The 26,971-nt window shown below is 38.5% G+C and overlaps 1 protein-coding gene across 4 annotated transcripts in view; it reads left to right on the top strand.

Annotated features, from left to right (window-relative positions):
* SMOC2 (SPARC related modular calcium binding 2) overlaps positions 1-26,971 on the top strand; it is a 139,287-nt gene that overhangs the window by 33,938 nt on the left and 78,378 nt on the right. For all 4 annotated transcript variants that reach the window (XM_063390566.1, XM_063390565.1, XM_063390568.1 and 1 more), the window contains exons 2-4: positions 9,980-10,151; positions 22,599-22,705; positions 23,796-23,895. In XM_063390566.1, coding sequence (XP_063246636.1) covers positions 9,980-10,151; positions 22,599-22,705; positions 23,796-23,895 — 379 coding nt within the window. The remainder of the gene's footprint in view (positions 1-9,979; positions 10,152-22,598; positions 22,706-23,795; positions 23,896-26,971) is intronic.

Below are 26,971 nucleotides of genomic sequence, written 5' to 3'. Positions count from 1 at the left end.
ACTAAATAGAGTTGCATAGAAATTCAGATATAGAAAAGCCCTATTTAGCTGAGCCTTTCTTTCCCCCACAAAGGAAGATTGTTCCCTACAAGTCTACAAAGCAACATCCAGCACTGTTTCACTTTAGCTTTTGAGGGGGTCTCTCTGTTCCTGTAATAAACTATTTCCTTTTCACAGAGGTAAGTGCTTCTTATGAAGTTTTCTTTTTTGACATCCCTCAGTGTAATTGCAGCTGGACTGCTGCTTCAGCATGTGGTGGGAGGAGAGCAAAGGTGAGCTGAAAAGGAAGTCCCCCTTTCATGATTCCAGGAATAGCGATACCTTACACTGGACACGACCATCTAGAAGCTCATTTTCAGGGTTTTGAGTGTCCTGTGTGCTGGAGATTTCTGACATTTGTGGCAGAGGTTTAACCTAATGCTTCTTATTTTGAGTTATAGGTCATTGCCTTTAGTTTTATTGTTTTAAACTACCTCAGACACTTTAAAGAATGTGTACTGATATTCCTTAATCCTAAAATAAACCTCTCAAATATAGAAATGTTGATCTGACTTAGATTTTATTTGCATTTTAAAATAGCTTTTCAATATTTTGGAAGCCTAAGTATTTTTCAAACAAGTGGCCTTTAAACAACACTAAGATGTAAAACTTGTCTATTTTCCCAAGTTGTTGCTGAGGCTATGAAAGATACCAGCCAAACAGATAAGCTGTGCCTCAGAAAACTGGTTAACAGGATGGTTGTGCTAGCCTACTTGTATTCTGAAAGCTGGGTCAGTACTTATGAAAAGCTTAAGTAAACTAGAGGATAATTCAATACATAGACAATGCATCCCACTGTTTCTCTGTTTATTTTCTCCCTGTGAGACTTCTGGCAACTGAGAAGAAACACTATAAATGACAGCGACTCGCCAAAGAAAAGATTATGAATAACAATACCACAAGAATGAGGGGCATGAAGTTACCACTGACTCGGGACAAATGCAGAGCAGTGGACACATGACACAACCAGCAAACAGTGAATTGCAGCAGATACAAAACAGAATGTCTTCAGATTAGAAACCCTTTCAATTTGAGTTTCAACTTAAATTTATGCTAGTTTGTCCTGTCTCTGGTTACCAAAGGTCTTTATATTAGTTGTTTCTTGACTCTGTTGAACCAGTACACTTCTCTGGTAATACTCTGAAACCAAGAGAAGTGATGCCACTGGACGCTGACAAAATAAAAAGGCTAAGCTCTCTCTAACTTAGAGTTGTGAATACATACATGTGGCACCAGCTTGTTTTCAGCACTTTACAGGTCTGTCATGCTTTCATCCCAATCTAACATTTGGTTTTCAGGCAATGCATACCATAAGTTTCAATACTGTTTAACTTTTTGGATGTTGCAAAATGAAAAAAAAATACCCATCTGTTTATCTTAAACTGAAGTTAAAAAGAACTATAACAAAATTACAGGAAGATTTTTCTTACCCCTGAAAACTCAGGTAACCTGTTTTTTGGAAGAAGAGAAAAGGTTGCAGATCATTTGCCCTTGCTGAGGTGCACTTTCATTACTTGTAAATATTTACAGTATTTAATGTGTTGGGTGTTTTCTTCTAAAGTGATACACTAGGATCAGTTTGCAAAAATAAGTGGTTTCATGAAATATGAAGGAGTCCTCATCTTGGAAATGAATGGATGTAGTCAGATAAAGTGTGTTTTAGGGTCACTTACATATTTACCATGTCTTGAAAATTAAGACCATTACTTTATTTTTAGTTGTATGGAGTCAGTGCCAAAACATTTTTCATACATTGTTTCTGATGCTCAGATTTTGCAGCTTCTGGCATGACTCATTTGGAGTAGGTGCATTGTGCTTGAAGAGACTGTACTATAGAAGCATTCAAATGAATCAGGGAAAGGCCCTTCTGAAAGTGTGATTTACCAGGGCTGAGTGCTACTCCAAAGGAGCCCAAGTCTGCTCCTCTTGGTGTCTGTATATTTACATAAGTAGAGATGGAACCAGATCCTAGAATTTAAGCTACTGAAGAGAATAGCCCTTCAAGAGGTATGGTTTCACCACCTTTAAGTTTCTTTTTAAGACAAAGGGAGGAAAAAAGAGTAGATTTGGACTCCTTGTTCTTGTAGCATTTTCTGGCATTCATGTGTCCATCCTTTCTTGAAAGCAAGAAGGAATATATGTCACAGTTTGCTTCAGTTTCAGCCTAGTCCTTCCTCGTTTACATGGTTGCACAACTGAGATGTTTTGCCTTTTTTAGTAATTTGTGAAGCAGCAGTAAAAAGAAATGATGGATGTGCTGACATTCACCCCCCAATCCCTACATCAATACAGCAAAGCAGAGGTCACTTTAAAAAAACACCTGTTAAAGCAATAAACATTTAAAAAATAACATGCGAAAGCAAAACATATCAATCAAAGCACAACCCTGTTAAATAATTTTCTGTGCTTCTCGTAACAAGAGGAGACTGTAGTTTTGGCAGCGAGGCTGCAAAAACTGTACTGCACTCCAGTCACTGAGGGAGTAAAGCACAACAGTGTTCTAATTGATAGGTAGGTAACTTGGAGCTGACTTTGAGTACTAATCCTGGGTGATTAAAAAAAAAAATAAAACAACAAACACCACCACAACACAAAAAACAAAACCCAACAAACCCAAACCCCAACTTCCCACTCAGGGAAATTGCATACTCTAGCTGTTTATTTCAACCATCCTGGCTAAATCTTATAGGGAAAGAGGCTACACAGAAGTTACATATGAAAAGCTTCATGAAATATAATGAAGCAAAGGTAGTGGTGGTGGAGGGTGTCTGTGTGCAAAGGTTTAACATCGTCTTTTTCAATAAAACAGTGTCTCAGGTGTGAGAGACAGTTCTCCCTCCGGAGTGCCCCTGCAAATGCACAACCTATGGGAGAGCTTTTGAAACCTGGAGCCCACCTCTGTTTCCATTGTCTGAAACCTGGGACTCATTTGTTCCCCTTTGTTTTTCTTCGACACTATGGGATAGGTTATTCTCATAGGACTTGAAACAATTACAGGAGAGCTGGTTTATCAGACTCTCCACTCATAAGGGAGAAAGGATGTTTTCAGGACATGATCTATTTTTCCAAGGCACGTGAACCTTATCCTAAAGCTGCCAATTTCTAGTTTTTGTAGTCTACATAATTACTTCCGTACTGTGACACCATAATCATGGCTTGCTGCTCTGGAGAGTGCTGCACTCTTGTGGCTGGGTCAGTAATTTTCTGTGTAAACAGGGATAATGAACTCTAAAGAAAAATGTTCATTTTTTTCTTCAAGTTTGAGATAACTTCATTGAAATCAATAATCTGCTTGTCTGGTAGGGGAATATAATGGGAAGGTTCTGATGCACACCAAGAACCCTTAGCTCTGAGAAGAGACAGAAAGGTTTTGATGAGATTCTTGTAAGTGCAAATGGCCTTGCCCACTCTAATAGCAAGCACGGGCATGTTCTGGCTCATCAGAATAATATCTGATTAGTCTTAGAATTGCAGAATGGGTCAGGAAGGAAGATGACCACTGGGTCATCTGGTCCAGCCTTGCTGTTCAACCAGGGTCATCCTAGAGCTACACAGGATTGCATGCAGTTGCTTTTCAAATATCTCTAGTGAAGGAGACTCCACAGCCTCTCTGGACAATCTGTTCCAGTGCTCAGTCCCCTGCACAGCAAGTTCTTCCTTATGTTCAGAGCTTTCTGTGCATCACTTTCTGCCTATTTCCTCTTGTCCTATTGCTTGGCACTGTGGAGAAGAGACTGGATCCATCCTCTTGACACCCACCTTTAGGTATTTATACACATTAATGAGGTCTCCTCTCAATCTTTCTTTTTTCTTGAGGCTGCACAGGCCCAGTGTGTGATGGTTTCTGTGTAAGTTCTTCCATGCAAGCTTAATCTTAATAGTGATGTCTCATATGTTTGTAAACAAAAGTATGTCACAATTTCAAGTATACAGCTCTTGATTTGTCATGGAACAGTCATTAAGGACTGTTTTGCTTCAGTGGGACAGTGCAAGATAAACAAATCTGTTGAAGATTGGTTGTGTACAGCAGTTTTACTGAGCAGGTATTTTGAAGGTATCTTCTGGTACTGTCCTAAATAACAAGGATAAGGCGAATTTAAGTTTTCCGTCCATTTCAGTGCTAGGGCTGAATGCTTTCCCATGGTATTGGGATGAGAATAGAGTTTGTTCTGTAAATACTTCAGAATCATAGAATATGAGCTGCAAGGGGACCCATGAGGATCACCTTCTGCTTCATTCCTTGGGAGAAGAGTGAAAAAATAAACATTGAAAAAATTAGTGTTGTTTCAGTGAAGCAGATTAATTGAGACAGACTAGCTGACTGGAATCCTCTCTAAGGCAGAGTATAACATGGATATTTAAACATCATTGCCTTTTTCTGAAATACACATGGGAATATGACTTTACAGATTATAACTTGCATATGTGGATATATACCCCACATACATATATGCAGATACACACACACATACTCGCACATTATAGTTGTCTAACTCATTTTTCCATTGTAGACAAGCCCAGAGGGAGCAAAATATTCCTAGCTTGCAGATTTCTACATCTGCCTGTCAGGCAGCTATCAGACAGAAACAGCATGACTACATAAATCACTGTTAATCTGCACATTTTTCACCAGCACAAAGCTCTCACCACAGAGCCACTTTAGAATGCGTTGCTCCATAGTTTGTTTGCAGACCTCCCATGCCAGCAGCAGGGAAGTCAGACCATTCTGTTCAACATCTCACAGTAACCAGATGCACAATAAAGAAATTGCCTTTCAAAGCTGCAGCCTGCAGTAGGCTTTTCCAAGCAAATCTGTGATGTCTAGCATCCATCTTCTCTCCTCTGCTTGTTTTTCAGGCCCTTTTGGCCTTCACCCCTCTAAGATGAGGTGTTAGTCTCCTGTTTTACAAGCAATCTTAAACTGTATTTTAGATTCTGAAATTAGTTTTTGCATGGTCAAAGGGGAAGTCTGTATATCAGTTACAAGGTGTCCACAAAAAAATAATAAAAACCTGCTGTGACTGTGCTGAAATAACTGGTGTCAGTGGAGGGTATATAGATCCAATCAAAATCGAAGGAATCTCTAAATTGCAGAAAGGCTGGTTAAAAACCTCTGATGAACCATCCAGTGAACATCCATGGAATTGAATGTCTTGTCTTTTTTGTAGACTCCAAACTGGTGTTACAGAAGAGGATGGAGATTTCTATCCACACACAGAAAAAGTGGTGTCCTGGTCTTCAGCTTTAGTAAGAAAACTTATATTAGGGCAAATTAAAAATAGGTTTAGCATAGTTATGAGTGTGGCTTTACGTGCAGACTGTTTGTGTTAAAGATATCTCTACAAGACTGCAAGTATTAGAGACAAGCTGGCCCAAATTAAAAAAAAAAAAAGGCAGAAAACTGACCTACCTTGCTCAGATTAATCAAACAGTGGCAGCAAATCAAACACAAAATCCACAGCAGTGCACTATATTATGAAATGTACCATAGAGCATTTCCTATTACTGTTTAAGAGGCTTTGAGGCAGATTCAAGAACTCATCTTTACACCTCAGCCTGAGTGCACCTGTTGTCATCTTTTCTTCCAATGCAGAGAGGTGTTGGTGCTCCCCATGGCCAGACTGTAACACTGGTCCTGACTCTTCTGCTTTCTTGGACTGGCAGTTCTGCTTGCAGGTGTATCCAGTTGTTGGCTCTCTTGCTGAGCACCATTTTCTCGCCCTGTACTCTGTCATCTGCTTAGGAACAAGGAGAGTTTCTCTGAACTGCAGAGGGTGGGGTCACAGATCTGTGCACCAGAAATGTGAAGGTGTGCATGTGACTCAGTTTTATCTGAAGATCTTTTCTGCCCTTGTGATGATGTAGCTGCAGGTTGTAGACCAGAGGGAATGACACTGAATCCGTGCATAAGAGTGAGCAGTGTAAAGTAAAGGTGTGTGTTACACCATAGCAGTGAGCAAGGTTATATATACATGCTATTTTGATAAATAGATTAATAGCACAGTAAGGCAACCATCAATATCCTACTCTTAAGGTAATGGAAAAACATTCTCATTGACTGCAAAATATTCCTTGTGGTGGAAGACATAAGCATCCTGACTGTCCATGTCCCAGATGTGGCACCAGTGACAAAAACAGAATGGAAAGGTAGAACAGAAAACAGAGCAAAAGACAGAGCAGAAATATTTTCCTTCAGTTTAAGCAAGGTTTCATCTATATACTACTTCATACTCTGAACTTCAGTAACAGAGATATGAAAGATCACTGGGACCATCAGTGGTATATTTCATCCAGTATTAAGATTCTTTGAAGTGTGAGACAGTGAAGGAAAACATGGGAATTCCACGATGCCGGAAGTATATGACAGTAAATAATATTTCAGAAGTGCTCATACCTGTCAAGTGGGTACACATATCTAGTGACTTTAGTGATTAGGTTTTATTAATGAGGTAGACTTAAAATCAGACATTTTTCTGATATAGCCCCATTATCATTCTTTCTTCTCAGAAATACTACATGAAAATTTAAAGCAGTGCCTAGTACAGAATAGTAGGCTCCTTGGAAGCTGGGTGTTGTCAAGTATAGTGCTTTGAAAAGGCTGAAATAAATGATACTGAAATGTAAAGAAGTTAAAGCAATTCCAGTTGGGTTGTGCCTCTTAATCTGTGGAATAGATTTTAGTTGAAACCAATTTTTTGAAACATGACTAGGCTGGTTTCTGTCTCATTAGGGCAAGAACACCTCTCTGTTAAAATGTTTTGGTTTTTAATAGGGTTTAACCATAATTGTCTACTTTCTGCTTGTTCAAAATAATTCCATCTCAGGTTGGTCAACTTATTCTTGGCCTAATTTCAGTCATTACCAGCATTCAAAAGAAATACTGCTTTTTAAGCTTGTCTTTCAGTGAATCACATGTTTGTACAATAACACATTTGTTTGTTAAATGAATTCAAAGACAGAAATAGATGAACCAATACTGAGAGTGAGTCACTTTCTGGTCCGTATTGAACCATTTTTGTCTCTGTCTAAACTGTCCTATTTTCATCAAAAGGGCCATTTTCACAGGAAAGTACAGCTCTAAGATGTGCACCAGTATGATCCCAGCTTTTCTGTCACTGATTGTGCTTGTTCCTGTTTGAACAAGTAGCAAATCTTATGAGAAATTCCATAGCCCTTTCTTGTTTCAGCATTAGTTTTTAATGTCTTTATCAATTTGTTTGGCTGTGTGAGCAAGAAATACTGATTTTGACTTTCACCATCTTATACTGATGTAGTAAAGATGTAGTAAATGCTACAGTAAAGATGACAATGAACTGTTTTCCAAATGTCAGTCGCATACTTTCTGTATATTTTTTCTGAGTACCTTTGCTAGTCTCTCTTTCATGCTGTCTTTCCTTACAATTGCTTGCCTTTCTGTCCTTCCTGCTGTTCAATCCCTCAGTTACACTAGGTTGGTGAAAATTGTTTAAATGTACAATCCAAATTCTCCACTGAGGTTTGGCTAACCAATAAGCTATTCAAGTGGTTTTGTCTCTCAGTTATGTCTTCATCCTCTGCTTTTCCAGGTTGCTTGAATATCCTTGGACCCTTAATTTTCCCTAATCTACTCTAAGGCTTTGAAATAATGAAATACTTAAATAAAACTCTTTGGATAAATGCCCTTTAAAATACAGCTTTATCTGTGAACTATCATGCTCTCAAGGGAGTGGATTTTGTTCCTCAGACAGTTAAGGGGATTTTCTGTCCACAGTGTTATGTCAGACATACCCGTCTAAACTCCTGTAACAGTTCAGATCAGAACAAATGAGGAAACTGGGGAAAAATGGTACAGGGGCTAGACTGCTGCTGTGTGTGATTTTCTTATGGTGCCTGGGTTCAGTTCCCTGATATGCTGCATGATTTTCTGTGGGTCACAAAGCCTTCCTGTGCTTTTGAAAACTAATTTTCTGCTCAACAGGGACGTTGCTGAGGATAAATGAAGGGTGGCAAACTGCCTAGCCATTACAGAGGGGTAGTCTTCTACACACAGAAAAGCTGTATACCGTACTTCACAAAATACAAAGAGAGAGATCTCTAGCCATCACCAAATCCACAGGGGAAGTCAGAGGCAAAGCAGAGGACTGGATCCATTTTTTTTTTTTTTAGCAGGGGCCCCATGTGGTCCATTTTTAATTGAGAAATCCTTTTCACAGTCCTAGATAGGCCTAATCTCAGAGTCCTGCAGGCGCCTCCCAGGCTAGAAAGGAAACTTTGGACGACCTCACAGGGCTCCCACAGTGTGGCTCATCAGGGCACCCAGGCAAGCCCTGGGGACCAACATGATTTGGAGGTTGTTCAGAATCATGGATGCCTGTCTCCTCTGTTATTCATTGTGCAGGTAGAGGCAGATGACTTCAGTTTTTCTTCCTTCCCACTCAGCTCACCTAATTATTAATTTCTGTTGGCAAGAAGGATCTGCAAAATAACACTGAAATGGGGAGCAAGGAACATCTGTTCTCCACTTCTGGAAATCTGTAGCAAGATTCCTTGGAGAAAGATTTGGGGTTTGTGTGTAATTTGTGAGTAATTTTTTTCTGAAGTTAATTATTCCTAAAAGTGAAAAATTATTCAAAAATATTGGGAAAAGAAAGCTTTTCTTTTTTATCTTATTGTGCCACTAAAATATAAAAATTCTGGTAAAAGTGCAACCATATGACTATTATTTTAAACTGATACTTTTGAGATAATCTCTCCATTTTCATGCAAACTCTCCAGAAAGACATCTGTGTTTCCTCATGTTAAATGATAGGAAATGCAAATAGACCACAGTTTTAAGTATGAAGATTATGAAGATTTATAACTCCCTTCATATATTTCTTATGTGTAATAAAATGCACGGGAACTGTATGTAGCAAATGCTGGTTTTAAAATTTTTAATCCCAAATACTACTCTTTGTCCTCTTTCTTTCTTTTCCTTGAAATTTTGCTTGAAATTTTCCTCCTCCTCCTAATTTCAGTTTTTAATCTGAAGTTCAAAATTTTCTCTACCCGAGGTTTGTAAAGATGAAGTAGCACCAATGAAAACAGGGCTTTATCTGCATGCATATCTTTTCTTGGTCACCTCATGATGCTTAGGAAAATGATTATCTCCTGGCAGCTGTATGCCTTGCTTCATTTTGTACTTGTTCAGAAGAAGCAGAAGGATAGAAAAATTAATCTGAGCACTTACTGAGTTCACCTCCTCTCTAATCTCAGCTTTTCAAGAGCTCAGAAGATAAAGTAATACCTTTGTTTTTATCTGTCTGTTTTTGGCTGGCATGTAGCAGCATCAGATCTGATTAGGTTTTTTTTTTTTGGCAGCATGTTTCAGGGTGAGAAGCTCCTTCTTTTCACTGTCCCAAGGATGATGCCAAACTCATGAGTAGTTTTGGTATTGGAGCGGTGAACAATTGGGTTGGGTTCAGTGTAGCTTTGTGTCAAAACTAGAGAGAAGAGCACTGAAATTTACAAGGAGAATATTTATGTTAAAAATCCTACTTGGGTCTTAGAACAGACTTTTTGGCTTGTCATTGTAGAATAATTAATACACATCTAATAAAATAAATAAGCATCCATTGCTGTCTCATTTTTGATGTGAAGAATATTTGTCTCACCATTTTCACTCTCAAAACTCCAAATTGTTGTTTTGAGATTCATAATGATTGAAAGAGATTCAAAGACTCTCTAATTGTGATACTCCGTTTAGTGTATGTTATAGAGATTTTGCAATCACTGCCATTTCACAGCAGCAGTGGAGTAACCCCAAATATAATGAATCTACTAGGATTTGAATAGACAAACCAGGCAGAACTTTCTTTTCAGTTTTGGGTAATGTTTGTATGTCTTTGCTGGGGAAGGGGCCACAGAGCAGTTTTCACATGGGAATAGCATTCCTACAGCATTATTTATTTTTTTTTTCCAGTTTTTGAGAGTGGACCAAGACAAAGACAGAGAGTGCAGCCTGGACTGTGCAGGTTCCCCTCAGAAATCACTCTGTGCATCTGATGGAAGAACTTTCCTGTCCCGGTGTGAGTTTCAACGAGCAAAATGCAAAGACCCTCAGCTGGAAATAGCTTACCGAGGCAACTGCAAAGGTGAGAAATCAAAGTTTCTCTTGACTCTAATGAAAAATAATAGACCCTAAAATAGTATTTTAAATGTCTGTGAGTTGAAAGCCAGGAGTGTTGGACTTGAGGAATTTTCTAAAAGCATGTGGGTTGAAATCAATCCTGTTATTTCTATAACAATATGCTGTCTAAAGATAAATGAATCTTGAGTCTTTATCAAAACTGTGACTCCCACACCCACTGGTTATTTTTCAGTACGTCACAATTAAGAAAATTGCATGGCCAGGTCCTTGTTCAGAAGGATCATATCACTGGCAACTTCAGAGAAATTGTTACAATTGTTATCTTGCAAGGTTTCTTGTCTAGTACAATTTGGTATTTTGAGTTTGAGACGGTCAAATTAAGTCTTGTATTTCCTAATTGCAAACACATAGTGTGGTGGGGGTGTTGGTGGTAGGGTGCCTTGAGTGAGAAAAAGCAAAAAACAAAAAAAGCTTTGCAATGCATAGAGTGCTCACAGGCCATTGCTGCCTATATCATCCACTGCTTTATTCTGATCTCTGTTTAGGGAAATTGAGTGATGTGTAACCCTACAAAATACCTGCAGTTAAATCTCTTAACTTTTAGAGTGGCGTGATGCTAGACAATGCAGTTCTTAACTGAAGTGTAGGGTGATTCCCTACACAAAGATCATTCTAAAATGTAAGAATAGCACTGGTCATAAAGATTTACTTTCCCTTTCTCTCTATCCTAAAGAGAGTGGCAGGCACTGGAGGTAGGGGGGCGGGGGAAAGAAAACCCCGGGGACCACACCAATTCAACCTGTAGGAGGCAATTTTCCACATCATCTCTCTCCATTAGCTCCTGCAAACCTCTGAAGCACCAAGACTGCTTCAAAGAGACATTCTGTCTCATCTTCTGCCGGGATGAAACAGTATCCTCATTCTTCAGCCCTTTCATAGTAAACCATTGTGTTACATGGTGGATCTACTTACTGTGGTGAGCAAGGATAACTTAATGAAGCTACCTGAGCCAAAGCTTTTGTTACACTCGTGAACGACAGACAATTATTGTGCACTTGGTATTTGTTCATTTTATACATTAGAGCTTTATGGAAATTAGTTTTGAGTGGTTTTCTTTATTGTTTTTTATACCATATTGAAAAAGTCATCTGTAAGAAATTTTCTTCATTAAGACTGGAATTGCTCTACTGAAGGTTTCTTCATTGATGCTGTCAATTTTTTCTGCAGTCAATAGCTGCAATTTGGAGAAGTGCTCATTTGCTGTTTATTTATTAATGCATAGAGTAGAACTGTAGAATTGAAATTAAACACCTTAGGCATCTTAAATACTGCTGATAGCAGGTACACATAATATTGTCTTCAATCAAATGTTTTTTTCCTTTGATTGGACATTTGCTGATAATGCACTTGGTCAGTATCAGCAAGAGACCAGTGCTCTTTTAATTTTACATTTTTGTAGTATTTCTTATTCAGTAAAGCAATCTTAAATTTTGAAGTGACCAGTGTATTTATTCCTACTTATGGCTGGAAATAGCAGAAATATTTCAAACCGTAAAAACAAGTTTTAAAAAATAAAAAGATGATTCATCAGCCTAGCTGCAGTTTCAGTTTTAGCATTGCTAGGGCGACTTCTGATAGTCATATCAAGCATTCTGAAAGAGCCTAGGAAGTCCTGTAATTAAGACCTTTTAAGCCAGTTGCTTTTGCATGGTGAAATTTGTTGTTGAAGGTGATGCTTAATCAAAAAGCAGAGGGTTGTTTCAGTAAGGCAAACCAAAAAGTGAAGTTTCAATGGAGAACAACTTTAAAGGTTTCAGAATTTACTTTCATTCTACGTGAAAAAAAATCCACATATTTTCATGTGGATGTTCTGAAGGAAGAGGTGATTCCTGGTATAGACTTTGCAACTTTAAATCTGTGCAGTGATAACCATCCACCACTGAGCAAAAAAGGCAATCTTAAGTCTGTCTCCTCCTGTCTTCTGAAAAAAAAAATTATTCACCTCACAAAATTCTTCTCTGAAAACGAAATATTTCCAGGTACTGTTTTAATTAATTAAATGATGACTAGCTTTTGTTTGATTCAGTCTATTCAGTAAAAATTTAAAGACCTTGACAGTTTGTGTTGACAGCCTTTTGGAATAATTTTGAATCCACATTTCCTGTTTAGATATTCAGAACTGTGATTTCTTTTTACATCCAGAAGAAATTTTGAATGACTACCAGACTGTCTCCTTTCTCTGTTTCTTTTTTTCTTGAGAAATGCAAATTTATATTGACTCTTTTTTCTCTTCCTCACCTGTTCTCAACATTTTTCTCTTCTATTTGATTTTGAACACTTAAATACTAAACAGTACTAAGAGATAGTTTGCTCTGTGTGTGCTTGTTTCCTTTCTAATTCAAGTTTCATTCACAGCAAGAGTGCTCAGCCCAGGCAATTCTTTAACATTGCAAAGGAAACCGATTTTAGATCCTAGATCTTAAAGATCATGGTAAAATGGCTGCATTTGAACAGTTTTTTCCCTTGTACTTCTGTTCTAGTTCTTGATGACTGCAGCAGAGATCAAAATAGTTTAAACAAACCTGAAAATGAATGAACCCTGAACCTTCTGCTCATTTTTGAAAGACAACCCACCTTTAACAAAACAAGCATCAAAATAGACTGTTCTGTTGGCTTTTTTTTTCTGATGACATTAATTTTATAACTATTTATTTTAAGTCCACTTCCAGCCTTTGCTGGAATCCATTGCTAAACTTGGAAAAGCTATAAGAAGCTAAAATCTTATAAAATTTCCAGCCTACTTTTGGAGTTTCTAAGATCCCAGATAATCTGTGCACACTGTAGATGAACATCCACATTTTTGGATACTTTTCCAAACAAAATCTTCATTCTGAAGTTCTGGAGACTTGCCACTTGCTTGACACAGACATTTACTGTGCAACGAGATTACGGATCTAGTAAAAAAACGTGTGTTGACAGCTGAGAAATACTACTCGTGTTGTTTCAGTTAGGACTGTTAAAATATCACCTGTGATGGGAATCAACCACATGCACACACAAGTGCTTCACAGTAAATGTGGCCCAGCATAGCCAAAGGAACAAAACTTACAAGAAGTGGAAAAGTCACATAATTGCTTTTAAACTGCTCAGAAAGACACGGATGCTATGCCTGCACAATTTAATTAAGCAATGCAAGGAGACACTATGAGCACCAGACAGGTAAGGTGGTAAATGCTCCCTGTTGCACTTTGGACTCTGGCCAGCTGTGCTCTCCTGAGGACTGTATCTATGTGGCTCAGGGAAAATACAGGCCAAGGACTGTTCCCAGGAGGCAGCATGCACAGAAGTGCCTTTTTACCGGTTTAAGGCTGTTCAGCTTTCCTTTTTACTTTCTTTTTTTTTCCTATTTCTCTTTTTGTTTCTTAAATAACATTAAGAATACTCATTTCATTTCTCAGTTTGTTTTTAAGTGCATGTACCTGGCCCATAATTGGGGCCCTGGAGACTAATATTCTGAATGTATTAAGCAAGTGGTTCAGTAATAGTATTTGGTATTCTGGCATCATGATCAACGAAGAAACAAATTCATATGTACCATCTTGCCAGCATACCTCTACCCTAATACAGAGTTCTTAAAATATCCCAGCTGAGCTACTTGGATTTTGTGGCTTTTCTACCAGCACTTCACTAAAAATAAGTCTTCTCTAATGGCTGGAGTTTTGATACAAATTGTCAATTGCTATAAAATCCCCACTGCCAGCACACATCACGTTTTCTTACTTCACTATTGTTATGTAACAGCAAGCTGGGTTTATAAGCAAGGGACTGGAGGTTGTGTGAGAGACAGAAAGGGTAAGACATCGTATGAGGGACAGACAGGGTTAGGTGGCCATGCTAGGGGCAGGAAGGAGTGAGCTGGAACTGCAGAAGGAAGAGAGAAGAAGAAAAGAAAGAGCCAGAGCAGTGTGGAGCTGCCCATGGGAGGCTACACAGAAAAGGTATGAGGGACTTCTGGATAACAAGATGATGATGCTTGAAGTCTTCTTCAGTGTCAGTTGTACCTGTGCCGTCAGACTCGCACAAATCTCTGAATGGTCCTTATTAAAAATGACAATGTCAGAGCTTTACACAGTGGCATTTAATTTCTGAAGGGTTTGGAATTTAATCTGTCTAACACTGAGTATGTATTCAGTATTTGCAGAGGTGGCCCCAACAGTGACTTACTGCTTTGTGAGTACACCAAGGAGAGCTGTCACACAGAGTAGTGTCATTGTTACTCTGTGGCTATGTTGATTCCCTTTCTCCATTGGAAACTCTAGGTAGATCATATTTAGCTTAATAATTATGGTATCTTAAAGAGCTTCAATGTTTAAAAATGCTGTTCTTTTATGAGCTATCATAGATATAACAAAAGGTAATATCTTCATTCTCACAAGTCACATAAAGAACCAAAGCACATCAAAGTATGAGTGAAATTTCTCATAAAACAGGTATTTTATGATTTGCTTTTCTTAAAGAAAAAAATGCTCAGCATTTGTTTGTGTAATTTAAGGCTTTCAGGAAATTTGAAAAGTTTCACTCATTTAAATTATTACAACAATAAGTTAATGAATGGATTAAAAGCATGCTTAAATAACTTGAAATTTTTGCTTTTGGATAAACATGCATTTAATAGGATTTTCCCTTTGTGAAGAGAATGAAGGCGTTGCTGGGCAGTAGTCGTTTTGAGACCACAAGTTAATCTTGGTCCCATAATTAATGAGTCCCAGCATAATTTGGAGAAGCATTACTCTTGCCCATTAGCTGAAGCAGTGTGCTATGAACGCTGCTCGTGGTTTGTGCGTGCACTCCTTCTGCAGCGTTCCCATGGAGGCTGCCATGCAGCTGAGGTGTGCCCGTGACCCGGCGGGCGCGAGCCTGACGTGTGCTCGCCGTGCCTGGCTCGGTGTGGGCAGGGCCCTTGGCTGGGCAGTGCACCTGCTGCTGGAGGGCAGCCCTGTGGGGCGTGTTGGGGCACTGGGACACGCTCCCAGGATGTCTCGTGTGGAGAGAGGAAAAGGCACGGAGGAGGTATGGTCCTTTTTCTAGCTGAAAGGAGTGAAAGTGGGACTGGACTGAGGTGTCAGTCTTAAAAATAAACCTGAACAGAGTGAGACCTTGCACAGTCTGTACGCTGAAAACAGGACAGTTTTCGTATGTCCTCAGCTCTCCCTTTTCTTTTTTCTTCTCATCTTTTATGAGGAAAAAGAAATAAGAATGATGCGGGGTTTTTCATTATTTTGAAAAATACATTAAAAAAGAATATATTGAGAAGTGATACTAACTTTGGGATTTTTGAAAATAAACCTTACAGGAGGAAGATTGATTATATGGCAGATTATTTTTTAAAATATTTTCAGCTAGGAACTGTCTCCTCTTTTTTCAGACATATTTTTTTCACTGTAGACACTGTGTTTAATCTGTAGGATGACTGGAAGTTTCCAGACTGTGATGCTGGCAATCCTGATACAAACACTTGTCAGCCCCAAACTAATTTTGATTTTGAGTCTTCATTTATATAATGTGTCAAGATGTTACCTTAGTAAAAGTGTTGAGAAACAAAAGATACTGAACATCTTGGTGAAAAAGGTATCTACATATAGAAGTTGCTATTTATGTTATCTCTTAAAGCAAGTGGAGATGGCTTCTGATTATACTTTCCAGTAAGTCTTTAATGGAAATGAATAAAGTTTTCAGTGTGTTTGGAATATTTTTGTGGAATATTCTTTGCTCTTTTAAATGTACTTAGAGCACAAGACAAGTAACACCGGGATAGTATCCACAGTTTTCTGGAGGTGGAGTTTCTCTCTTTTAAGAGTTATCAATTTTCATTGATAATATTTCTCCAAGCAGAATTTGCTGAAGCCAGACTGCAGAGAAATAAAGCATGTAAAGGCATTCTTATGCACAAAAAATGGGTCTTCACAAAGTCAAATATGTACTACAGCAATTTGACTTGAAAGTATTCATTTTGAGGATTTTATGTGGAATTTTCATTTCTGCTATTGTATTTTCAGTTTGAGATTCAGACCTCATCTAAAAATTAAAGGAAGTGGAGAGTACTGAAGCAATGATACTACCCTGAAGACTAGGAACCACAAACAGTTGTAAACCTCCTCAGATTTTCTGTGCAAGAATTAGCAAACTAGACTTCTCCAAACTATTCAAGTCTCAGCTTTTCTCAGAAAGCCTAGTGTAGCCTTTGGCATCTAAAGCATCAGAAAGCTGTTGCTTTAGTTTTTCTTGAAGTATTTGGTTCAGTTCTAATCAGACTGTATCTCTCCAAATGCGACTGTTAGCAAACTGAAATAGTGTGCCAAGAGGGAATGCAGCACAGCATTCCTTATTTTATCTTAGAGCTTAGATAGCTAAATTGCTGTGTGGTTGCAAAATGAGGAGGGGGGGGAGGCGCGGAGGTGGTGTGGGGAAAAAAAGCAAAAACAAAAAGAAAACAACAAAGAAACGCCACACTGCCTGGCTCTGTCTGTTAGATGCCAATGGAGGAGAGTTTGAGCTAAGATTGCTCTGCTGTTTTGTTTGAATCCAGAAAGCAGCTATAAAAATAAATAGTGAAAGAATTGGCCAGCTTTTGTCACGAAGCAGCAAGTCGTTATTTTATGGCTGTGTCAGGCTAAATGTCTGTGCTGTCATCCTTTCCAACCCAAGAGGCTAATAGCTCTGCGTTTTTAAAACTGATACTTTCAGCGTGTATAGTTTGCTACATGTTTCTTATCACTGGAGGCTACAGCTTTTTATCTGCTTTACTGTTAGACACCATCAGTTCTTTACAATATACACTGACCTAGGTCAAATATAACGGGAAATTTTCATGAGTGGTTTATTCCATATCAACCAAGTGGTGTCTTGTGCTCTGAATAAAATTTTTGTGCTAAATTAACTGCAAATTAAGACTGACTTTTATCATATCACTACTAGTTAGCAAAAGGGTATAGCAGTGGGAAGGAAGCACAGAAGCAGAAGTAAATTCTGGTTTATTGTTAGGGCAAATCAGTAAAGTGCTCAGGTGAACAGCTAACTTGAAATAGCTTGTTGCACTGCATGTTTCTAAGTTTAAGGACAAGCAGAGACAGGTATTCTGGCAAAACAGAGGTGCAAAAGGAAACAGTGAAAGGTCTTTGGATTATGTGTGTCTACACTAGGTCTGCTTATTTACATTTGTGCCATTTTAGAAAAGCTTTCTCTTTGGTGTAAGAACAGCTGACTTTGGGAAGCTCTTAAGGAAACCTTCAAATTGTTAAGGTAACCACTTTATATATACTTTTTACAAAGTAGTATATGTTTCTGATATGTTCAATAGAATATTCCATCTATAATAAAACAACTAAGTAAAGGATGAAGTGTATTTTTTTGCATAAATATATAACAAGGTTGTGTCAAGCACAATAATCTCTTGCAAAGCAAGCAAAGTTTGCTCCATGTATTGGGGCTGAGAAAGATATTTTTATTCTTACTGTGATACATAGCAAACCAAGAAATGCCAGATGAACTAAACTGAAACCCTTGCAAGAGATTTATCTATACTTTTGGCAAGCTGCTTACTTTTCCATGGGAGAATCTGGGTTAGAACTCCATGTAGAGCTCCGAAATTCCTGTAAATCGATTGTATTGAATGTCACCTTAGAGATAGTGTTTACACCCCTGATGAGTTTGTGTCATTGTTATTATGATAGACTTCTACTCTGCAGTAGTAAATTTCCCTCTGTTTGATACATTATTCAAGGATTAGCCAGCAGAGTTGAAGTTGGTGCATGTTTTTTTCCCTGAAGCTCAGTGTTTTCAGAGCTGTACTGTTGGAAATAAAGCATGAAATGAGATTAGTTCCAAGTCAGGCTGGTGCTGTTTGTGAGGTTAACTCTATTTCCAGAATATCCTGTTGACTTCAGTGCTATCTCAGGAAGATCCTGCAGCAATGTAGTGGTACCACTTCACTTCAAGGGTGAAAGTTTTCCCTGTTGCACAGAGAAACTTAGATCAGAATTAAGATGACTTCTTATTTTTCTTGTGCTTTCTGGTCACAGGTCTCCCCTGGAAGCCAGAATTGTCACCAGGGCAATTCAGAAAGACCTGCCCAAATAGCTACAACTCTGTACACTCTTAAGTTCTGTGGATTTCTGTCCACTCCCATACACTCATTTTTGTCTTCTGTTGTACCCTCAAGATGTGTTTGTTTTATTAAGCCTCTGGTTGCTTTTGCAGTCCTGGTGCTAAGTCACAGAGGGACGATCAACACATTGGCCAACATACTGTGCTAAAATGCAGTGAGCCTTATACCAATCCAGTTTGACAGCTAACAGAGTCCCAGTGAGCTGATTTAAGGTAAACTCATGCATCTTCATGCTCAGTTTCTATACCAGGAGATTTTTTTTTCAATTCCCCACGAGGTTGTGGGATGTAAAAACCCATTTACCTGGTGTTGAGAGGATAAAGTCTCACTGAGTTAGTCATTGACACAATTTCAAATTACAGCTGGACATAAGGCATATCTGCAAAATGAGTTCTTCTCATTGTGTGACTATAGGAAAATCAGGCTGCATTTCAGCTAGATTTTAACAAGTCTTAGAATCTTATGATCTTTTCACCAGGTCATATACCAGAATCCAGCTTGAGCCTGCTGGCTTCCTTATTAATGCTTCAGTTAGGAAGAGAAATAAAGTATAGTGGGATTTCCAGTAAGAAGCCAATAACATTTTCAAGCCCCTTATTTTTTCACTAGAAAGTTCCAAAAGTTTAAACAAAAACAGATCAAAAAAAATTTAAAGCTTTGCAGAATTACAGTGTTTGTCATCCTTCCAAAACCTTGCAGCCTCAGAATCCCCTCTGCTCTCAGGTTTGTTACCAGAGGGACTTGCCTCATAAGAGTTTAGCCTGCTTTTGTCAGGGGCAGTGCTGAAAAGTCAAAAGCTGTGGGCTGATTAATCAGCACAAAGGTCAGTCCTATCACTTTTCATTCTTGGCCTTCGTTTCAAAATAATCAGGGTCCATGCTGATCTGAATGATTCCTTTCCTAGATAAATAGCAAAATTGAATCTGTGTGTGAGAGACTTTATTGGTACCCATCCTCTTAGATGTATTTATTGATTCATTCATTCATTTATGTAAATAAAACTCTAAAAAAAAACAACAAACCATGTAAGTCTAGACTCATCCTGTTAATTTGAGTCATTCATGTGAGGCATTTTCATTACCTGCACTGCTACAAGGAGCATGGAGGGGCCTGTAGACAGGAATTGGCTGGATGCAGTCAAAGGAGACTTTTTACAGTGAATCCCAGATTTGCCTTCGCTGAATGGTCATGAGCAATGGCCACACGGAAGGTTGTTCTCCCTATGGATTAGGATGTCTATCACTTGTTGACGCATGTTAGGAGCTACAAAGTTTCCCTACAACTGTCTCTTGTATGGCATTTTGATGTGAAGCTCATTTTTCAGCTTTTCTTCCAGTCATGTCAGGAAATAATTTTTTTCATCCTTTTTTATCTGTTATTTTGCATAAATGTATAGTCCTTAAATGTCTTGAATCTTTTTCTTTTGAAAAATTGCTAGAAGTTATGCAACAGATTTTGAAGGCATCACCAGGGCATAGAGGCAAATGACTAGATGGTGTAATCTTACAAATTTATTGAAAATATTATAATTTATTTTCTCTTCAGTGATCTTTTTTATTTGGAAGGAATTTATCTCCTCTGAATTAGTAATTTAATGGTCATTAATATTCTGAGTAGGAATGTTTTTATATTTCTTCTTTTTATCTTGATCACCCAATTACATTTCTTGTATCAGGTTTAGACCTCAACCCTGTGACTTAATTATTCTTCTGCAGTAGTATCTCAGGAAAATAAAAAAACAGAACTGGAAATAATATTTTGACTTTACACAGCTTCAGAACTTGATAAGAGTTGCTGAACTTGATAAGAGATTTTCCTCATGGTTTTATTTTGCATATACTGAAGCACAGTAATGCCCAACAGGTTTAAAATGTTTCCATGGTTATATAATACAAAACAAGACTTCAAATGTGAATTTTATATTCCAATAAATTTGGTGACTGTTGATTTTAAAGCCTCTTAGGTCATCCATGAATAGGAGGCCTTTAGAGCATCAGGCTGTTTAGGAACAAGTGGTGGACAGTTTTGGAGAACTTCTCTTTCTTCTTGGCATATTTTCATGATAATTCAGCTATTGAAGATAATTTACAACCCTGCTGGTACTATACCAGAGATCTTGTGTGATGGAATTTATATCACTTTTCCTTTTAGACATTTAAACCACATGTCATTCTAGAAAAACGAGGACAGAGGTCCAACAAAGGAGTGATTTATTTTCAGTTAAAATACTAGCTACATTAAAACCACATGTTATTAAGTACTGTATAACCAAACCATGCTCAGAAGAATGCTTACGACACCAAAGCTTGCTTAAAGTGTTTCTTTTTTTTCTTTCCCTAAAAAACCTTTGGCAGTGCACACATTAACAGATATTTACCTGAGCTGCAGAGTACATTGGCTATACTTCTCCCTTGTAGAAAAAAATCTATTAAAGTGCCATAGTACAAATTAATTCAGTTCCTTATTATTTTTCTCTCTCACATATCTGGATGCTTGAACTTCTCTGTTCCTTTCAGATATCATTGCAGCTCAGTGAGTATCCCTCCTGAAGTAGCATAAATCAGTTGATACCAAGACTGAAACGTAGTTTGTCAGAGTGAAACAATTTCTATTTGGGGCATATTAGCAACATGAACTCTCACAGTGCTCCTTTGAGAAGAGTAAAGTAACACACAGAACTAGTGCGGGAGAGACTATAGGAGGGAAATGGGAAGATTAGAATTAAGGGGCCCCAGTTTTGTTTGCACCATGCAGATACTGAGGACAAGTTTCTGTCCTCATTATGCTACACTTCCACACCAGGTTGCCTAGGACTTGAAGGGATTTTTTAATGCTCATGTTGCCAGGTGAATTGTCCAAAGCTCAGTGGAGGTGAGAAGTGAAGGATTTACCCTGTAAAAAGGAACATCTGCCATTCCACCAAGCTTCCAGGCTGGTTGTGTGAATGTGTGTCTGGATCATACTGGCACAGAGAGGGTGCTTCAGGGACTCAGAATTCTGCTGGCTCACCTGTGTGCACCTAGGAATGCAAACCCCTGTCAAGTACTGTTGCCTCACTGTTCAGATTCTGTTCAATTTGCAACTTGCAGGGACTAGAAAGGCTGTCCCCATGCATTTGAAGAACTGCACAGGCATTAATGAATCACCACAATACCCCTGTCTCACAGGTAATCACTGGACAGTTTTAGCTTTAAAATGGGATTAACCATTTAATGTTTGACGTTTCTGTCAAACAGTCTTTAAAGCAAACACTGATCAGAAGCAGGAAATTTCTCTGCTTGTAAGTTTGAAATCATTCTAATTCAGATGTTACAGTCACATCTTGAAGTCATTAATACTACCTTAAGCTCGCCTGGTATTCTCATTTTTCCTGAAATTGCTTACCTCAAGCAGATTCTGAAGTTCTGATTCTGCATCAGCAACATGGTAAAATCTGGAGTATAAAAGCTACAACAGCTTATGTTGTGTGTCTTTTTTAAGCTCTTGGCTGCCTAACTGAAACAAAGTATATGTAGTAGACAACATGGTTTATTAGACAGTAGAAACTCCACTGAATTAAAGCTGGCTGCTTGCTGTTTGGTCTGGATCTCTTGGATGGAGACCAAGTAACGAAGGAGATGGTGCAAGAATCCTCAAAGTGGACAGAAAGGGACCATGTGGTAGACTCGATGTCCCATGCTTAAATCATAAGCTGTCACATTAAATTTTAGCATAATATAAATCTTTCATGTCCAAAATTATTATTTAATCACCTTCCCAGTAAGTCCCTGCACTGTACAGTGTATACATATATAATTTTTTTTTTTACCAGCCTTGTATGGACCTCTGTAGTCACAGCTGAAGCTGCTGCCTAACTGCAGTAAGTAGGAAGTACAAAGCAGCTGTGCTTCTGCTGCCTCCTTTGCCTTTCCTGGAGCATTAGAGAGCTGTTACTGCCACCAGCTCTGAATAAATATTGTGGGGTGCAGTGTGGCAGCCATTGCTGTATTAAATTGGGAGGAAAAGCCCTATTTGCACTTCTGCTCCTTGGTGGCATTTGGAACAGAAAGGTTGTGTGTCCAGGCATCTCTCCATTTGATTTCCCAACTATGGATTATTGCCAGAAATTATTGTCCTGCATTGGTTCTCTTCCCTAAGAGTAACGTGAGTTGACTGCACATTTTAACTTACTAAAATTCTGATTCTCTTTGCACGAGTCTCAGAGTTGTCTTTTTCATAATGTAGGTGATCACCTATCTTTCCTTCGTATTGCATCATCCAACTGACTTATCTTTTTCCTTTGTCTAGATGTTTCCAGATGTGTGGCTGAGAGGAAGTACACTCAAGAGCAAGCTCGAAAAGAATTTCAGCAAGTGTTTATCCCAGAATGCAACGATGACGGCACATACAGTCAGGTTGAGAATTTTTTGTTCCATGTCTTGCATGACTGGAAAGTCAGAGTATGTGTATTTGAACAGGGTGAGGAAGAGACAAATGTAATGAAGGGAAGTGTAATTTGTGCCAACACATAAAAAAAATGGAAGGAAAATCTGTGTTATGTGTTGAGTCCTTGTTCTCTTTTTCACAGTTGGCCAGCAAAAGAGCCAAACATTACCACTGTTCGTGTAATACACTCCCTGTTCCTCTAGGATGAGGCAGCTGAGTCATTCTTGTAGCCCCCTGAATGCTCATCAGATGGTAAAATGCTTGGAATTTGTGGTCTGTTCCTGATTTGAACCAGAAATCTTGCAACTGGAGTCTATATCTTAAGTGCTAAATCATGAATCATACAGAATCCTTCTTTATTCTCTGCTGAATTTCTTCACAAGCATATGGTCTGAGACCAATTTACTTAGATCACGGAATTCAGAAGGAACACAGTTACAAGCTTATCCTGAGGGGTATATTCCAGTGATGGTCACTTTCTGGCCCCTCTGTACTGCATTTTGGTCATGGAATTGTGCAGAAGACAATTTTTGTCTTTTTAAACATGATGCGGCAAGTGATATTGGCCCTTAGAAACTATAATGTAATTGATTTCTAAGTGGAATTCCAAGAGTTTCCTTTCTGACAGCTTGGGATGTGAATAATGCTGGCAGAAGCACTCTGTCCTGCTCCTTCAGTGGGTGGAACAATATGTTCTCTGTGTGGGAAAAAGCTCAGGATTGCTTATTTCAGAAAGGGTTTATGTGTCCCTTGGGGAACTTCCTTGTGAGGTTTTTATAACACCTGCACCTCACTCGTCTAAGACACGGTGTAAACAACCACATATTTCAATAGTTTTCTTTTCCATTTGATTCTGAAGGACCTACCACACTTAGCTTGAAATATGCTTTATGCTAAAAAAATCATATCTAGGACTGAGATGAGCCCATTGTGGTTTATTGTTCTACGTTTTGTCAATACAGTTTGGTGGATAAGTTTCTGTACTCGCGTGCCATGAAGGCTGTGGGACAGCAGGCATATGTCTGACAAGCTGCACACAGTTCTTGTTGTTTCTGACAGGTTCAGTGCCACAGTTACACTGGATACTGCTGGTGTGTCACTCCCAATGGCCGTCCTATCAGTGGTACTGCTGTGGCCCACAAAACTCCCCGCTGCCCAGGTAAATCTTTGTTTGGCTGGGTTGTGACAGTATGTACTGAACAGCAGAGTTTGTCTGTGGCTTCTGATTAGACTTAAGCAAAAGAAGCTTTCACTGGAAGAGTGGTTCAGCCCAGAAACAGGTGGTGGTGGAAGCTGTGGATGCCCCATCCTTGGGGTTTGGTAAAATTCCACTGGATGAGTCTCTGAGAATGTTGGTCTAGCTTTTCATGTAGCTGGGCATGAAGTCTGAGGTCACTGCCACTGTAAGCCTTCCCGTGATTCTGGGGTCCAGCTACTTTATTTGCACATTAATCTAGCTACTGAAGATTTTCTGTAGTGGCCATTTGTACCATATTTATGTGTTCATATTTGGAACCAGGTGACTGAATTGCTGATGTAGCACTTCATGTTATAAAGTCTTGTACAAAAACCCATTAGAAGAAGATTTCAGAGGGATTTGTGTTTTTTGATAATTCAAGTATTTAGAGTACAGAAAAAAAACATAGTGGGAATGCCCATTTGTAACACAGCCTAATGAAAGAACTCCTACAGCATATTCCACGAATAACCAAATCTAGAGGAGAAATAAATACAAAATTAAGGCATTAAGAGCAAAACAAAAAAAATTACCTGCAAAAATTAGCTGACAAGTCAAACTCCCTGCCTTGCATGCTGCCTTTTGTCTTTCGCCAGGACAATTAACAGGTTCTGTTTTTCAGGGGTTTGCTTCTGACCCTATTTCATTAACACTGATGATAAATATAAATCCTGAGTGTATGGTTTTCAGAATTGCTGTTCACGCCCCTTGAGGTTGGGAGAATTGTACAAAAATAGCTCTACAAATATTTGCACACTCTATCTATTGTACAGCTATTTGTGCTGCAGCACCATTCTCTGTCAGCAAATGGAAGAAATAATTTTAAAAGCCAATCCTGTGGTGTGAACAAAGCTGAAAAAGAAAATGGATCAGGGAATTTACCTGTTCTGATCTACTTCAATGATTCAAACACAACATTGATGTTTTTAATAAATAGATTGAGGAAGGAAGGAACCACTGTGGAAGTTTCAGCAAAGTTTATAGAAATTTATTTTTAAGGTCTTTCTAGTTAAAATTTCTTGCCAGGTACAATTTACCCAGCAATAATACTCTTCAGAATATTCCTTTTAATCCAGTCTGAAAAGTCACTGTGAAACAAGACTCAGTTTTGAAAAATAATATAAAATATTCAGAAACCTTAAAATAAAGGAAAATGTGCATTCATTTTCATTTTAGTGTCATTATCATTTATGACTGATCTGCATCTTTAGAAGACACATGGATGTGCCTTCTTTAGCTGTGGATGGGCCATCCCTGGAAATGTTCAAGGCCGGGTTGGATGAGGGTCTGAGCAACCTGGTCTAGTGGAAGGTGTCCCTCCCTGTGGCAGGGGGTTTGGAATAAGATGAACTTTAAAGTCTCTTGCAAACCACTCTGTGATTCTATGATGCTATGGCTAGGACAGCACTTTGGTGCTTCAGTGTAATTTTGAGTAGAGATGTTTTTACATGTCCATAGCCAGGGCATCTCTGAAAGTGTACCTTTGTTTCTCTCTCTGCAAAATCCAATTTTAGTTTCCTCCTTGCCTGTCCTTTCACTGACATCAGTGAGGAAGGGGTTATGCTGATGGTGAAAGTTCAATAAATACTTGTTTGTCAGGGGTGTTATAACACATGGCACTATTTTGACTCAAAATGTTGTTGAATCACTTGCTATATTTTCACTTTTTGTATTTGTACTGGTATTACTGAGGAGCAACTGCCATATAGTTCCCAGATAATTAATCAATTAATATGAGAATTATTCTATATCTCTACAGGAACCTAACCCTAGTTCCTCTCAAAGGTATTTTCATGTACCTAGCAGATAAACTGCCAGACTGCTTCAGCCCATTTTTGAAGGGGTGGGAAGGGAATTTTTTTTTTACAGAAATGCTAAGGTAAAGGTTGTAGTAGCACTCAAATTGAATTTAGTAGCTCAGAGATAAATGAACTGCTCCAGGGCACAGGTGAGTGAGTATTCAGAGTCTGATTTTGATCCATGGAAAGATTGTGGGTAATTTTTCAGTTGTTATGAGGCCCTGTGGGATTATCTCTGCACATTTTGTCCCCTGCTTGTATCAGTGTTCTCCTGTTTTACTGTTCATCACTTCTCTTTTGTCCCTCAGGAAAGAAGTCCAGCTACAGCAGAGTTTGGAAGTAAGACTTGAAAGGCTAGGGGATTTTGCAGTGGTATTGGCTAAGGTCTAATTTTTTAGAGATCTGGAGAAACCTTCTCATTCAACAGAGAAGACAGCTGCAGATTTTCTCAGAAAGTTATGGGGTATAATAAAGCAAAACTTAGTTCGTATATTGCAAAATGAAAGTCTGAAGCACAACTGCATCCTTATCCCATTTCCAAGTATTTATTCAAAATTGCCATCTGTTTAGGATAACAGACTCAGGGTTTTTTTCCTCGCAAGAGTGTTGATGTTTTCCAGATCACTATTGATTCCCTTTTTTCTTTTTTATTTAGTACAACTGTGCACAGGAATCATAACCAAGTCTTTAGTGGGTCAACTGAATTTGCGTAGATGTGTTCCTGTTTCAACTAGTATTACAGAGATGCAGGAATTGCCTTGCTGGTTTTGATCTGCAGGCAGATCTCCTGCAGTGGTGGCATCCTGACACTGGCATGTTTCTGTATTTTCGCTGCTTCTGTGTATTCTGCAGGCTGGATGCTATAGGTATTTCAAAAACATTTATACAAATTTCTCAGTTTGCCTGTACCATACCTTTTTCTCCCAAGATCTCTTTTGCTACCTTTTTCCTTTAGGAGAAAATTTGTACAGACAATTAAGACGATTTTCTAATGATTTTCTAATAGGTAATGTGCTACCATGGAATGTATGAAAATTTCATGCTTTAATGAAAATATTCAGAAAATTTTCAGTTCTAGGTTAGTTCTTCATGAATTTCAGATAAGTCTCAAATACATGTCTAATCAGCTATGGTGTTCTGAAATGATGGGGTAATTTCTTGCCTTTCATTTCTCCCCAGTGGAAGTACCTTTGGTGAAT

Source organism: Prinia subflava, chromosome 2 (genome assembly GCF_021018805.1).
Source record: "Prinia subflava isolate CZ2003 ecotype Zambia chromosome 2, Cam_Psub_1.2, whole genome shotgun sequence".
In the NCBI taxonomy this organism is placed as follows: domain Eukaryota; kingdom Metazoa; phylum Chordata; class Aves; order Passeriformes; family Cisticolidae; genus Prinia; species Prinia subflava.
This window is presented reverse-complemented; position numbering and strand designations above follow the sequence as displayed.